This window comes from Varanus komodoensis, unplaced genomic scaffold (assembly GCF_004798865.1).
Source record: "Varanus komodoensis strain SLA01 unplaced genomic scaffold, ASM479886v1 scaffold7_3, whole genome shotgun sequence".
In the NCBI taxonomy this organism is placed as follows: domain Eukaryota; kingdom Metazoa; phylum Chordata; class Lepidosauria; order Squamata; family Varanidae; genus Varanus; species Varanus komodoensis.
Window position 1 is genome coordinate 5788503 of NW_025336480.1, and position 15132 is coordinate 5803634.

Below are 15132 nucleotides of genomic sequence, written 5' to 3' on the forward strand. Positions count from 1 at the left end.
ACTTCCTGTCACCTGCCTGTATTTTGAGCAACAGCAACCACTGGGGCCATGACTGAAGGTGAGGTTTCTCCCTGCAAGACCTACTTACTCTTGAGGAGACCTCCCCCCCACCCCCCAGCTTATCTGGAAGAAGCAAGTCCTCCAGAGGAAGTTCTCTAGCTGTAAATTCACCCAGATTTCCAGCACACAGTTTAGATGCATTTCCCCCTTAGATTGGGAGGGGAAAACGTCTCAAGTCGCTTATACACAAAACTAGATATTCACAGTTTTTGGTGGATTGACACTCTGACCTGGTTCACATTATGAAACGATCCATGGTTGTCAATCATATGTTATTTGGGGTCGCACTGGAGTGAGTGAGCATGCTTTCTCCCAACAGCTCACCTGCTTCCAATACACTAAGCAACTCAGCGATGCCAGACCAAGATCTTTGAGTTGCTAGAGGAGAAGCAACCCAGAGTAAGCTACAATCCTTCAACAAACTGGCATTGTGAGTTTAGATCTCATGAAGAAATCCCAGAGAAGGTTCATCCCTGGGTTGCTTAGCTGATTGGAAGTGAGGGAGCAGTTGCGTGCCAGCAGGCCTCCTCGCTCGAGTGCACTCCCAAACAATCCATGGTTGACAGACCATGTGCTAAACCATTGCTTGTTTCATTACACAAGCTGCGTCACCATCTTGATGTCTGTGAGAGAATCTTTGATGAGTGATTAAAAGAATAACATTTTCACACTGAGAATTTCTGGTATAGATGTTGCCTGATCCTTCACTCCTATCTACTTAAAATAACATGCATCATTTAATCCAGACTGAACTCTTATGCAAAAAAAGTACTTTAGGAGTTGAGTAATTTATTTTAATTTAATTTGACTCAGGATTAACATAAAGTTCTTAAATCTGAACCAAGAATTCATAGGGACATTTAATCAAAACAAACTAATCCAATTTAATCAGAATGGTTGTTTTGATTTAAAACACAAATCTTGTATTTTAAAGGAATGGCTTGATTATAATATGGAGTAAGGGATATTTATTTTAATACTATAACCAAACTGCTCCTTCTCCTTTCTGTATTGTACACTTTTGGGCAATTGGCCACTGTTTTACATATTCACTTCCGGTTTTGACCAATGGCTCAATTAAGATAGGATGGCAAATGTGTCATTTCATTTCATTTTTATTTCTTTATTTTCATTTATACAACCTACCAGCTTAAATTTTCTGGGCAGTTTACGGGCAGTTTTTAAAGGTTAAATCCTTTGAAGTACAATATTATGTACAATATAAAAAGTTTGTCTACAAACATAAATGGACTGCACAGAAGCACATATGTACACATATTTGTTATGTGCCGGCAAATTGTCTCCAACTTATGACAGTCCTGTCAATGAAAGCCTTCCAAAATGTCCTATGGACAGCTCCATTTAGCTCTTCTAAGTTCAAGGCTGTGGCTTCTTTTATGGATTGAATCCATCTCATATTTGGTCTTCCCTTTCGACTTCTGCCTTCAACTTTCTGTAACACAATCGCCTTCTCCAGTGAGTCTTGCCTTCTCATGATGCGCCCACGGTATGACAGCCTCTGTTTTTCATTTTTGTTTCTAGGGAAAGCTCTGGCTTTATTTGATCTAGAACCCACTTGTTTGTCTTTCTGTCAATCTTTGCAAAGCTCTCCTTCAAGACCATGTTTCAAATGCATCAGTTTTCTCATTGTCATCTTTTTTCATTGTCCAGCTCTCACACCCATAGATTGTGAGTGGGGATGCAGTAGTTTCGATAATCATGACCTTATTGATGTACATATGCATATACATTGGTGTGTGTGTGTGTGTGTGTGTGTGTGTGTGTGTGTGTGTGTGTAAAATACAATTTAAAAAATCATAAAATCAATGATCTGTACAAAACTTAACAATATGCTGTCAAATGCCTGAGAGTAGAGGAAGGACTTAGCTTGGCACAAAAATGTTGGCACCAGGCAGGCCTTGAGATCATTCAGAAATTGTGGGGCTACCACCAAAAAGACCCTCTTCCTAGTTGCCATCTTCCAAACCTGTAAGGAGAGCCTTAGTTTATGTGCATGGTATGAGAATGGGCAGTGGTAAGCCTCAGGCTACCACATTTCCTTATTCCCATTGTGCTTAAGAAAAGATGCTTAGAAACTTTTGCCTCAGTTTGTGGCAAACCGTCTGACATTTGGTTTGAATCTGGCAACATGATAACACACCTCAAAAATTAAGTGCACATTGTGTGTAGGCAGGTTGGATTTGATTTAAATCAAATTGATTTAAATTCTTATTTCATGATGAATAACCTTTGGACTATAATGTATCTTAAATAGAAAACTAGATTTTTTCCTTGAAAAGTGTTTTATTTTTATTTAATTATTTTAAATCATATATTTGTATCTACCCTAGGTGTGGATTGTTGTTGAACCATGGGTTGTTGCTGAAATGCAGGTTGTGGTGCTGTCTAAAGCCAGCCATGATATTAAACCATGGTTTCTTAGTATGGCTGAGTTCAGGAAACATAATAACCCCAGTGTTAGGGCAACCAGGGACAGGGACAACCCACCTTCTGATTTATTTTACTTCCATTTTTAAGTGCAGGTGAGAAATGAAATTGTCTTTCTTCAGAGGCTTTAAATCCCAATCATTGTCCTAGAAAATAACATTTCCCCCCAAGCATGATTCTGCAGTAGTTTGCACAGGCTTTTCACTGTTGAATCAATCCCTAACCCCTAACAACCGGGTTACAGAAATGACCTCTTCAGTGTTATCTCTTCCACTGAGTAGGGAAATGTCACAGCAGCCAATTACTTGCCTGTTCCAAGTCTATGATTATATCCTGATATCTATCACTAAAGTTCATTGGGTAGCCATGACTTTTCCATTTGTTCCTCCCCATGTCTGGGGATTGTACCATGCTAGAGTCTGGCTCAGATTCATAATACATGCATTACGAAGCCAGCCAGATTCATTTCCTTTCCTTTCTGGGGCGGTAGACCTTGGCTTGGTTTGCTCCTTTGTTCTGCTGCTGCGGTGTCCTTTAGAGTGCATAGAAGGCAATTGTGAAAACAAGTTCAATTTGACCTCTCCCTTGACGTCTGATATTGATTTTTCTCTATCCTTCAGAAGCATTGGCCTTGTGTCAATTGCGGTTCGGCAGACATACATGTCAGAATCAAGGCAGTCCATCAGGGCCCCAAACAAAAAACACGTCCACCCTTTAAGGAACATCTTTCATAACACTTAGAGTTTCATCAAAATGCAGAAGATACTGCAGCCCGTCACATTTGTGTGCGTAATGCACAGGGTGCGATACATCGTATTGCAAGGTTAATGGAGCCTCTGCATGGCACAATGGAGTTGAGGGCTAGCTGAGTAGCGACAATAAATCCACCACAACTCCATGCCTCAGTGTTCCTCGTCTCCTGTTGTTCTGGGAGCGGCTCCTAGAGAAAAGGCACTCTTTGCAGACCTGTTCCATGCTTGGCATGAAAAGCAACAGGAAAAGGAAAGCCAGTCCTGCCAGCCCTGTGCTATTCAAGCACTATCGTGGTCACATTTCATGTTAGGTTTGTGAGAGCAGCCTTCTCCAGTCTGGAGCCTTCCAGATATTTTGGACCACAAGACCCAGTGTTCCCAGTGTTCATTCAGTGCAGCCCTTCCTACAGCAGACTGTTAAGCCTTTTTCATTATTTGTGGAGCATACAGTGTCATGGTGTGCAAAACTGCTGCCTGCTGCCTCTCTAAAATAAAACTTGCTGTCTCCTTTGCACTGCAGGAAAATTGCCCACCATTGTTGGAGAAATAGTTAGTGTCTCTCTAATATGGAAAGAGAAGCCAGCAGCATCTTCCACGAGATAAAATGTTGCTTAGGGGAAAGAGAGCTACCATGTTTCTCTGAGATTCCCAGACCAGTCATCATCTTCCTAAGAAGGGTTTCAATGTCAAAGACATTGTGCCTTTATGATGAGTTTAGAAAAGGAGGATGGATCACAAGAAAAAGAGAAAAGAAATAAAGAGAATAGGAAATAAAATGAAACGGAGGTGGATTGTTTGTTACTGGATCGTATAGTCTTCTGTGGAACAGCTCTGAAACAATAACTCACTTTTACTAAGAGGGAACTGTTTACGCAGAAGCTCATCCTTCTGCTGCAGGCAAGATGGGAATGTTCTTTAAATGAGGATCAAAGGCATGTTGCTACCTCCTTCCCAAAAGAGGTCCTTCCTAGTAGGTTTTTATGTAATCGCTGGTTTCACTCTCACTCCCCCAGTCTCAATGTCTTTGACTCATTGACCCCGATCATCAGGAAGTCACAGGGATTAGAAGGAATCCACCATTATCAAGTTAGAGAGGGACCTCAAAGTTCTCTGCCAAGCACAATGTGGGATACTGCATCACTCAGCTTCTAGGCTCTGTTTTCCCAGGGATGCAGCTGATATGAAGACTGGCCAGTGCCTGGGGAGCAGCTGGGGTGGCTCAGTCCATGGGGCTTGGGTACAGCTCTACACCAGGATTATCACACCAACAACATTCCTTCCTCACTGTGTACTGTCTCTGATTGATTGAATTGATTGAAAAATCTCTCTCTAAAGATTGCTCTGTAGAAGCATAAACCTGCAGGCCAGTTTTATTTTGGCATGGGTGTGCCACTAATTGCTGCCATCTGTAGTTCAGACTGTTGTACATCACATGCAGCCAGGCAGCATGGTGATAGACCAGGCCAGCCTGAAGTGTGAGTAGGCATGACAAGTCACAATAGCTGCTTGCCTGGGTTTGTCTCAGGCAAGACATTTTGGAGATACAAAGTCCCATTTTATGTAGTCTCCATAATACCAACATGATGTAAGCCAAGAAAAATGTAGAAGAAGGCAACGTCTTGATGCCCTTTTAGTACATAGGAAGTAACAGCACCATCATTTTGTTGTGGTTGGTGGTGTTATTTTTACTTGCTGTGAGGTATATGGACTTCCACACAGTTTTGGAATCAGTGTAGGCATGTAGAAACTTACTGGATAACTCCCAACAGAGAGTAATTCTACTAAAACAGCAACAATAGGCAAAAACAAGTGATTATCCACCCTTTTCGCCGTTACTCAACAGTGCTTTTTACTAATAGCAAAGCAGTCCTTTGTCATCTCAGTTGGGGACTACTGCTTGTACAGATTGGCAGCCTCCTCTATCCAAGGAGACACTTCTCAATTGGAATAGGCCCCCATAGTTGGCCATTAGTAGGTGATGATGAAGCCTGAAGCTCGCTATGCGCCAGTTGTCATGGTACCATCAAGACTCCAATTGTAGGAGTTTTTTGAAGGAGCACCATATGGCCGTTGATAACAAGACAGTTCATAGATTTCGGTATTTCCAATTTTCACTTTGCATTCATAGTAATTGCAGATAATGAAGATGGGAAATGTGGGAAGGAAGGTCTCTTATGTCATTCTTTTGATGAATAAAGCACAAAGCAGGCATTGTTTCAAAGTGGCCTTGACTAAATGCATTGTTAGGAGGTGGCTTCTGGAGCAGTGTTTGTGTGCAGGCCCAATTCAAGGAAGCTACATCCAAGCCCATTTTTAAAGCTGTCTGTCTGTACGTATAATCCTCATCCTGGACCACTGGGCTGGGTGCAAAAAGACACGCTGGCGCATGTTTGCTCGGTCTTTCCTAACGGAGTCCGTGCTACTTGACTCTCTTGCACAGCACCCATCACAGGTACCTGATTTTTAAGACTAATCTAACTTACACTATGCGTGTATGTATGCACATAGTCACATAGAGAGAAACCAAGCAAGAATGACTGAAAGGTGGGCGGGGTGCCTGCATATGTGTTTCTGTATGGTTAATAGCAGCTTTGCAGGATTTAGATCAGGAAGATAGGTAGGAGAAGGATTATTCTTCCCCATTCCCAGTGCTCCTGCTCCTCTCAATTTAGAAGCTTTAATTAAAACTAAAAATGGACTGTATGGCATGTAGGTTGTCCTGAGTTTTTCACGTGCTACAAGTTCAGACATTTTGATGGTGTGTGGAAATTTGCACTTTCCGCATCAGCAACCACCAGCCCTTCACGTCTGCTGTCACTTTAGAGTATTGTCAACCTTGGCTGTAGCAGACACATAGCAACTCAAAGAAAATATGCAGCTGTTAAAATTCCTCCCAAATCCTGCCCCCCGGTGTGCCAGAGCCCATAATTATTACAGCCCCGACAAGCTCACGTAGAAGTTAGACTCTTTGCACAAGCCAGCTCAGATCCTGATTCCACACACACACACACACACACACACACACCTCCCTTGTTGATGTTTTTATTTTATTTTCAAAAAACTCATAAGTCATCAGATTTCCTGCTGGCACCAAAGGACTTCAAGCTAGAAACTGCTGTGAGCAGTGCCATTTCAGATTTGTAGAGTGATCATTTATCCTAGCACTTCAGATTGTTTTTTCTGTTCCTGTGCATACCATATTCCAAAATTCAGGAGCTTATTGCTCAGTGTTCAGTTAGACCTTATTGTTAGAGGTGAACCCTAACCAACTCTTTCTGTTGAAAAAAGGAAATTGCGCCTTGGCAGGCTTTTGCAGTTTTTTTTCAACCTTTCACTTCCAAAGTCAGACTTCCTTTTCTATTTCTTGGTACCAAAGTGTCAAGTGTATCCTTACCTTTCCAAGGGACGTGTAGGTGTTTCACACAACTTTACACTAAGTATGCAGCTCAGAAGAAATGCTGGTGCCTGACAATTTTTCTTAAGCTTTATTTTTGTATGCACATTTCCCATTTCAGCCACAACAGTGTGCTAGAGCCATTTCAATATACATCACTTCTAGCCTTATGGGGTGGTGGAAGCAATAGTCCTCGGACATTTAAGAATTCATGTAGGGACATGTAGGAGAATGCTTAAACCACTGTAACTCATAATGATTAAATTAAACTGCCAATGGACAATGTATTCCCCAAGCTTTTCTGCGATACAGTAATATCTGAGGATGATTGTATTTGCATAACATTCAAATAAAGGCCTGGATGGGCTCCTAAAACTTGCCCATTGGATGGTTCCTTGAGATTTTACTAACAAATAGGGACTTAACTGCAGTGTTTCATTAATCCAGGGCCATTCAGGTTGTGATTTATTATACTAAACTAGATTATTGTGGCTGCTCTGAAATCTCTTTATTGACTTGCATTGGCTAACACCATGTATTGATTGACTCATAAAGCTTTACATCTCTGAAATTGGTGTCAGGATTGATATAAGTTCTTCCTGTACCACTAATTGATGGCTTGGTGGCTGATGGTAGGGAACAGTAAATTTTCTGACAATAAGTGTTCTCGTTCTAATGTACTGTCATGTGAGTGCAGCTCACTTCTGAGTGGTGGGAAGGTTCAAGGTTTCCAGCACCCATTCAGGGTTCAGTTTCCTTCGATGGAGATAACTGGAGACTTACAGTGTTTGTGTAATGTTGTATTTATTTATGCACATGTCCAGATTGAGCAAAAGATGAGGGTCCAGAGCATGGGCATTTCCAACAGGCTCTTCCCCCTTCAGCTGACTGTGGTAGCCATCATGTCATTAGGCTTCTTGAAGAGAGCAAAGTTGCCCTCTGCCTCTTTTCAGATCCAACTTCAGCACAAATTGACTGCTACACACAACCTGTGACTGTTGTTCTCACAGACTTCTGAAATAACATATTCCTTAGAGACGGAGTAGAGGAAAATAAGCTCCTTTCCAGAAAAGTCTACGTATGGCTGTCTCTAAGGGTAGAGAGCACAGAGCTAAGCTACATCAGGGCACAGATTCCTCCTGGCTAAAGTTGCCCAACTGGTTCACTCAGTCTAGAAGCCTCTTTTCACAACCACAGACTCAGGTTTGGGACGATTCCTGAGAGGGCATTCAAACTAACCTCAAACCCACTGCACTATCTCGAGGACACAAGGCCTATGCTTACTCAGGTGAAAGTAGAGGTCAGCATATGGGTGGCAGTTCCATCACAGACGCAAGACAGATGGAAGGAGAATTCTTGGGCAGACAATCTGAAATAGAAGGCAAAAGGTCTGGGCTTCCTGGATACAGGTGTCAGGAAGAATTCCCTGCTTGGCCTTGGATCATGCTGACCCAGAAAGATTTTGGCAACTAACCCAGGCAGCCAGAAGGGTAAGCAGAGCCTCCTCAGTTACAGAGACCAGAGTGAAAACACATGGCTTCACCAGCCTTGCGTTAGCCAAATGGTTGTGGCCTCTGCCTTCTGACCCTCTGAGAGGCCCATGCTTGGTTCCTTAGAAGACAGCACCCGACCAGCCAAAAAGTAGGATAAAGGCAGTTGCATTCATGCAGCACCTGCTTTGGCTGCCAGGACTGTTCTTTGCCTTGGATGGCTTCCTGCGATGCATTCAGCACCCAGGTGAAAGCTCGTTTTGTACTTTTGCATTTTAATTTACGAAATGAATATTTTATAGTCCAAGGTTGTTGTTTTTTTAATGACACTGAAGAGGATTGTAAGGTGCCTTGCACAGAAATAGAGAAATGCAAATAAACCTAGTTTGATGGAGTTTGAAATTGTCAGACGAACGGAAGGCAAACAAAGCAGGAGCCTTCCTCCCCAGCAATTACACCCCAGGGGCTGCAGAACAGGATCTTGTTAAGACTACAGGGTCACCCCTGGGTTCTTCTGCCCCCACTGCATACCCCCCCCCACTTTGTCATGAAGCAGGAGGAAGAGTTTGAAAAGAAGCTAGACTGCTTTTTTTAAGGGTGGGGGAGCCACCCACAAACAGGCTTCAGTTTTTAAACCAGGCTTTGTACTAGACTTACAACTCTTAGGGTAAATTCATGAAATTGTGTGCTTTTTATTAAAATAAAAACAGAAGAGATTTTTCATTGCTGTCCTTACTTGGAAGCATCTAGTATCGATAGAATTTACTTATGTGATATGTTTTTAAAACAGAGCTTATCTTTCCCTTCCTCCATTGTGTTGAGCTTTTTCAAATATACAGAGCACACCTCAATCAAATCCCCAGAACAACTTAAAAACTGACAATATAATTCTATATGATTCCTTGCTCAGAAGATAGTCCCCTTGAGTTCAGTGAAGTTTACTGCAGATAACTATGTAGAAAAGCACTGCCTAACAGAGCAATCCTGTGACCCTAGGCGGTGTCTAGGGAGCCAGAAGATTGCTGAGATTCCCAGTCTGAGGTCTGAAAACTGCTCCAGCCTTGGAGCTGGGGACATGTACTTGGGTTCCCCCTCCACCTCCTCACAGCTGGTGTGGAAAGAACTGCACTGGCAGCTTTTCCAAGGTCACAAATGCAACCTTGGAGGGGAGTGTTTTAGTGGGCTTAGCAGGGCACAGGGAGCAGGGAAAATCAGCGGCATGTAATGTATCCTGGCATTGCCTCAACCTCCTTCTCTCCCAGGGTGAAGTGCTGCTGTTAGATGGCCAGCTGTTACACAGGATGGTGGGAGGCAGTCTTTACCTCCATGTTCCTCCTGCCCTTCATGGGATGCCTGTAATCCCCTGAGTTTGGAGGGTTATGGGAATCCCAATAGGATCGTGCCGTCAGTGGCATTCTTTTCACAGGAACCTACCTCGAGTATTTATGGCCTCTTTCTGTGAAATCACAACTACCCTGTTATGCTGAACATTGTGTTAAACTTTAACCACTTGCCATTAAAATCGTTCATGCATAGAAATAGGATACTTGAATATTTACCGTATTGACCTGAATCCTACCAATGTGTGTCTTGACTTTGCTTTATCTTATTTTGCTTATCTTTTACATGCTGTGCAGTTTTTGAAGAACCCGAAGACCCAAGTAACAGGTCATTTTTTTCTGAGATCATCTCTTCAATTTCTGATGTGAAGTTCAGTCACAGTGGAAGGTACATCATGACCAGGGACTATCTCACCGTCAAGGTGTGGGACCTGAGCATGGAGAACAGGCCTATTGAGACATACCAGGTACTTGACTCTCAGCACGATTGGAGTGCTGGAAAGGGATGAAGGTCATGTATGTAAAGCACTGTCAAACATACCCAGTCCCTCCACTGTTTATTGCTACTGCTGCTATGGTGACATCTTGATCAGGCATACCTGTCTGGCAGGGTACCTCTTTCTCTGCGGTGCATCATGAGGATCATTGTTGTGATTTCTCATGAGTGAACCAATCTTCTGGAAAGTGGCATGATTCAAGGCTGTTTGCAAAATGTTATACTTACCCTAAGGTTGCAGAACGAGTGAGCCAAGATTAGAATTAGAATTTGCTTATGTTCTCTGCCTAACAGAGAGTTAGGCTTCTCTGAGGAAATATGCTTTGAGGGTCAAATCATTTATGAAATACTTGTATGCAGAGTCAGACCAGTGGTCCATCTCATCCAGGATTGCCTTTTTGGGCCGGCAGCCCCACTCTAAGCTCTAAGGCAAACATCTTTCCCAGCTTCCCCCCATGGCAGTCTCTTTCTGGGGATTCCTGGCATTGGGCCTCGGATCTTCTGCATGCAAAACATGTGCTCTGCCCGTGAGCCACAGAATCTTCCAACAACTCATGTGACAGACAGGGGCAATCCAGTAGACATTGTTTATTTGGACTTCCAAAAGGCTTTAGATAAAGTCCCTCACCAAAGGCTCCTATGCAAACTAAACACTCACAGAATGAAAGGTGAAGTCCTCTTAAGGATCACTGAGTGGTTGAACAACAGAGAGTGGGACAAAGTGAGAACTTCCCCCAATGAAGAGATGTCACCAGTGAAGTTCCTCAGGGTTCTGTATTAGGACCAATTCTTTTCCACCTATTCATACATGAACTGTAATTAGGAGTAAGCAGTGAAGTGCCCCAGTTTGTTGGTGACACCAAACTATTTAGAATGATCAAAACAATGAGGGATTGTGAGGCACTCCAAAGGGATCTCACCAAGCTGGGGAAATGGGCTGAAATAGCAAATGCAGTTCAATATATGTCAGACCCATTCCATACATATTAAAAATGGGGGCAGGGGAATCCCAATTACATGTACAAGTGATGGGATCAGAACTAGCAGCAACAAAGCAAGAAAGAGATCTTGGGGTGGTAGTGGACAGCTTGATGAAAATGTTGGCCCGGTGTATGGCTGATGCAAAAAAGGCAAAACTCCATGCTAGGCATAATTAGGAACGGAAAAGAAAATAGAATTGCCAAGATTTTACTCTCCTTGTACAAATACTTAGTGTGGCCGCACTTAAGACTGCTGTGTTCAATTCTGGTCACATCATCTGAATAAGAACATTATTGGATTGAAAAAATACAGAAAAGGCAAGGATAATGATCAAGGGGCTGGAGCATTCCCATGCAAAACCTGGGAATGTTCAGCTTGGAAAAGAGGGGAGTAAGGGGAGACATGATAGAGGACTTTAAAATTATGCACAGAATGGAGAAAATGGTGGGGGAGACATTTCTCCCATTCCCATGACATTCAAACTGAGGATCATCCTATGATGCTGACTGGGGGAAGGTTTAGGACAGACAAAAGAGAGTACTTCTTCACACAATGCATAGTAAAAATAAAGAATTGACTGCCATGGGAAGAAGTGATGGCAACAAATCTAGAAGGCTTTAAAAAAGGATTGGACAGGTTCGTGGAAGTAGAGACTATCTGTAGCTAGCATTACTGGCTGTGAGCTACCTCTTTCATCAGAGGTGGACATGGCTACATGCACCAGTTGATGAGGAACTTGGGTAGGCAAAGGTCTTGCACCCATCCTGCTTGAGCAACCCTTTGAGCAGTTGGTTGTCACCATGTGTACTGAATCTTGGACTAGATGGACCTTTGGTCTGATCCAGCATGATTTTTCTATGTTTATATGTGCTCCATTGGTTCCTTCATGTCCCAGGTGCTTGCTAGTGACAGTAAACATTTCCGGCAGACAGTGTGGTATGAATCTGTTCATCAACAGCTTCTTCCTTCAGTGAAGCTTTCAGTACCTAAATGAATCCATGGCTCCTTCTTTCTCCCACTGGTGGATTATTTTTGAGGCTGTCCTTCCCCTTTTCTTTTTCTCTCCTTGCATAATGTGGCAGTTTTCCCCCCATGCAGCTTCTCAGTTCTTCCCAAGTATTTTGATCACAAGCGTTATTCTTTTGATTCATGTTCCTGAATGAGTAATAAACTCTGTAACTCTCCATTGTACAACAAGAATCTAGGTCTACAGGTTTCTATAATGCAGAGAATTAGCTACAAGGTGTCTTTGGTTCTTTGAATGTCAAGCTTTAGCATGTAATTCCTACTAAACACTGCTCTTCTTTCCTTCTTTGTGCCCATGTCTTTTTCTTCAGGTTCATGATTACCTCCGCAGCAAGCTGTGCTCCCTCTATGAGAACGACTGCATTTTTGATAAATTTGAATGTGTATGGAATGGGTCGGACAGGTATGGAGCAATTTTCAGTAGTTATATAAAAGGTCCCCAACTGATGATTCCTTATTTGCTTTACACTCTCCTTCTCCTTCTCCTTCTCCTTCTCCTTCTCCTTCTCCTTCTCCTTCTTCTTCTTCTTCATGGTGTGGAGTCATTTGGCTCTAAACATGAAGCCAAACAAAATATAAAACCTATTAATCAGAAACAAGCAAGCAATAAAGCTTTCATAAATCTCATGGCATTTCATGATGGCACTTCTAGTGACACAGAGCACCAACACGGGAAAGGTAAGGGGGTGAACCTTGAAGAGGGAATGCTTCCTTGGACAGGGGATTTGAACATGGTGGCCTGGCTGGATGTTTCGTCCATTTGCGGTAGAAACTGTCTCCCTAGTCCCAGTTTGATTTGTGAGGACTGTTTGAAGGGTGCCTCACATAGCTACCCCATCAGAAAATGCCTTATTTTACTTATTCCTGATCAAGGGAGCTTTGCTCCCTGAATAGAATCTTATACTGACTTCCTTCAGGGAGGCTTTTAAGAAGGTTTATACATGCAAAGCCAGAGTTTATTTTTCTATACTAAGTGGTTCTCTACGTTGGAAACTTGGAAATGAGGGGAGCCATCTGAAGCATTTCTGCCTATACTTTGTTGAATATTGTTAATTAATTTGGCATCTTAATGTCAACAGGTAGCTCATTTAGTTGAAAATATTGCTGATTAGGAAATTAAAGTGTGAGGGTCCTGATTTAATGAGCTTGGTGTCCTTTAAGCTTGTCCCATCATCCATAATGTACAATCAGACATCAGATTAGCTTGTTACTGTAATTCAGGCTTGTTTTCTTAGCTTAATAATTAGCTTGTTATTGTCGTAGTGCATTTTCAGTCACAAGACTTGGCTTGTGATTGTTGCTTGGGGTGTGAGGACAGGGGCACACCTCTTCTTTCTCTGGTGATGAAGAAATGTCCTGATTCCCCAAAGGTGTGTTGGGCATTCATATCGTCCTTTGTTTCCAAGCAGCGGCCCCTCTACCTATATATAGCAGAGGATAATATGGCAGCAGTGGTGTTTGTTGGACCTGCTAGCCTGTGTCTATGAATTATCTCCTTCCTATCAGATAGTTAGTGCTATCGGAACTGTTTGTTTGTTTGTTTGTTTTAATAACTCATCATTGTGTGGATTCCAGTGAAAGCATCAGAGGCTAGCAAGAAGGTATGCTGCAGATTAGTACACCTGCTTCCCTGCCTGCTTCTTGCCCCGTCGTTAGCCAGTTCCTCCCGGCCAGCTCCTTGCAGTACTGGCCAGGAGGTGCAGCACAGCACCAGCTTCTTTCCCTTTCCCACTCTCTGAAGGCTGTGAACTGGCATTTCTCGCTGGACCCAAACCACCATTAAGGGGAATCGCTGCCTTCACCTCAGCCAAAAAAGGGGTGAGGAGGCCAGCCGATTCCACTCATACATCCAGTATAAGAACATAAGAAAAGCCGTGCTGGAGCAGATCCGTTCTGCACTCCATACACATGGTGGCAAACCAGGTGCCTGTGGTCCTCACACAGGATCCCTCAAGCAGGAAGAGTGCAGGACCTCCTCCTGCCTCGCCACTGCTCCAATGCAGGCAAGCCACTGCTGATGAAGGTGTTAGCACATAGTTAGCACGGCTAGTGGCCACCGATAGCCGCCTCTTCTATGTAGTATTCCACATCCATTGCAGCAAAGCTGCATCCTTGTAGCCCTTTCCCTCTCAGAAAAGTCTCATGGACCGGCGCCATTTAGAAATGGTGTGTGGCAGCAGATGATCAGGAAGGAAAGAATAAGTTACTTGAAACATGGGAAAGGTTTTACATTTCACCTGCCCTGGAATATGGTCCGATTTTCACCCATCCTCTTTGCTTGTTTCCTAGTGTCATCATGACTGGCTCCTACAACAATTTCTTCAGAATGTTTGATCGGAACACCAAGCGTGATGTGACCCTGGAGGCATCAAGGGAAAACAGCAAACCACGTGCCATCCTGAAGCCTCGCAAAGTTTGTGTGGGAGGCAAACGGAGAAAAGATGAAATTAGCGTGGACAGTCTGGACTTTAGCAAAAAGATCCTGCATACAGCTTGGCATCCCTCAGAAAATATCATAGCAGTGGCAGCAACAAATAACCTGTATATATTTCAGGACAAGGTTAACTAGGAGGGGAAAAATGATATTCCTTAGGAATCTTATGTACTGAATACTAGCAAACACAAGTTTTAAAGTGTTTCTTCTGTTTTCTCCTCCTCCTCCCTCCTCCTCCTCTTCCTCGTCTTCTTCTTTGTTTGTTTCATTAATCCTCTGCAGACATTATTGATGTAGAGGCAAGCACTCAGATTCCAATATCTATTGCTTTTCCCCAAATCTTAAGAAATTGGGTTAGTAAAGCCCTATTAGAAACATTTGACTTCTAAGTATTGAGAGCTATCAAGTTACACCATTAATTCAACAGCGAGCTTGAATTACTCATGCTTTCATTTTACCCAGTACTTGCTAATAGGTTTAGTTTCTTCAAAAATACTGTTCTAGAGTCACCTGCCAATTTATAATAAAGTTAAGATTATAGTAATATATTTACAGAAAAAAATCCATCAAGCCCATAAAACAAAGATGTATCACATTAAGCTCTTATTTTTGATTTTGGCTTTTGTTTTACACCATTCCCCAAACAGGAAATCAATTTCCTTTGCTACTTCATTTCTTGTAATTGACTCTTTCCCCTTTCGACTGGCAGAT

General features: G+C 42.7%; 1 protein-coding gene across 2 annotated transcripts in view; it reads left to right on the plus strand.

Moving 5' to 3' along the window:
* Positions 1-14854, plus strand: part of PPP2R2B (protein phosphatase 2 regulatory subunit Bbeta) — a 269665-nt gene extending 254811 nt beyond the window's left edge. For both annotated transcript variants that reach the window (XM_044454367.1, XM_044454366.1), the window contains exons 7-9: positions 9782-9951; positions 12299-12390; positions 14277-14854. In XM_044454367.1, coding sequence (XP_044310302.1) covers positions 9782-9951; positions 12299-12390; positions 14277-14556 — 542 coding nt within the window. In that variant the 3' untranslated portion in view covers positions 14557-14854. The remainder of the gene's footprint in view (positions 1-9781; positions 9952-12298; positions 12391-14276) is intronic.
* The last annotated feature ends 278 nt before the right edge of the window (positions 14855-15132 follow it).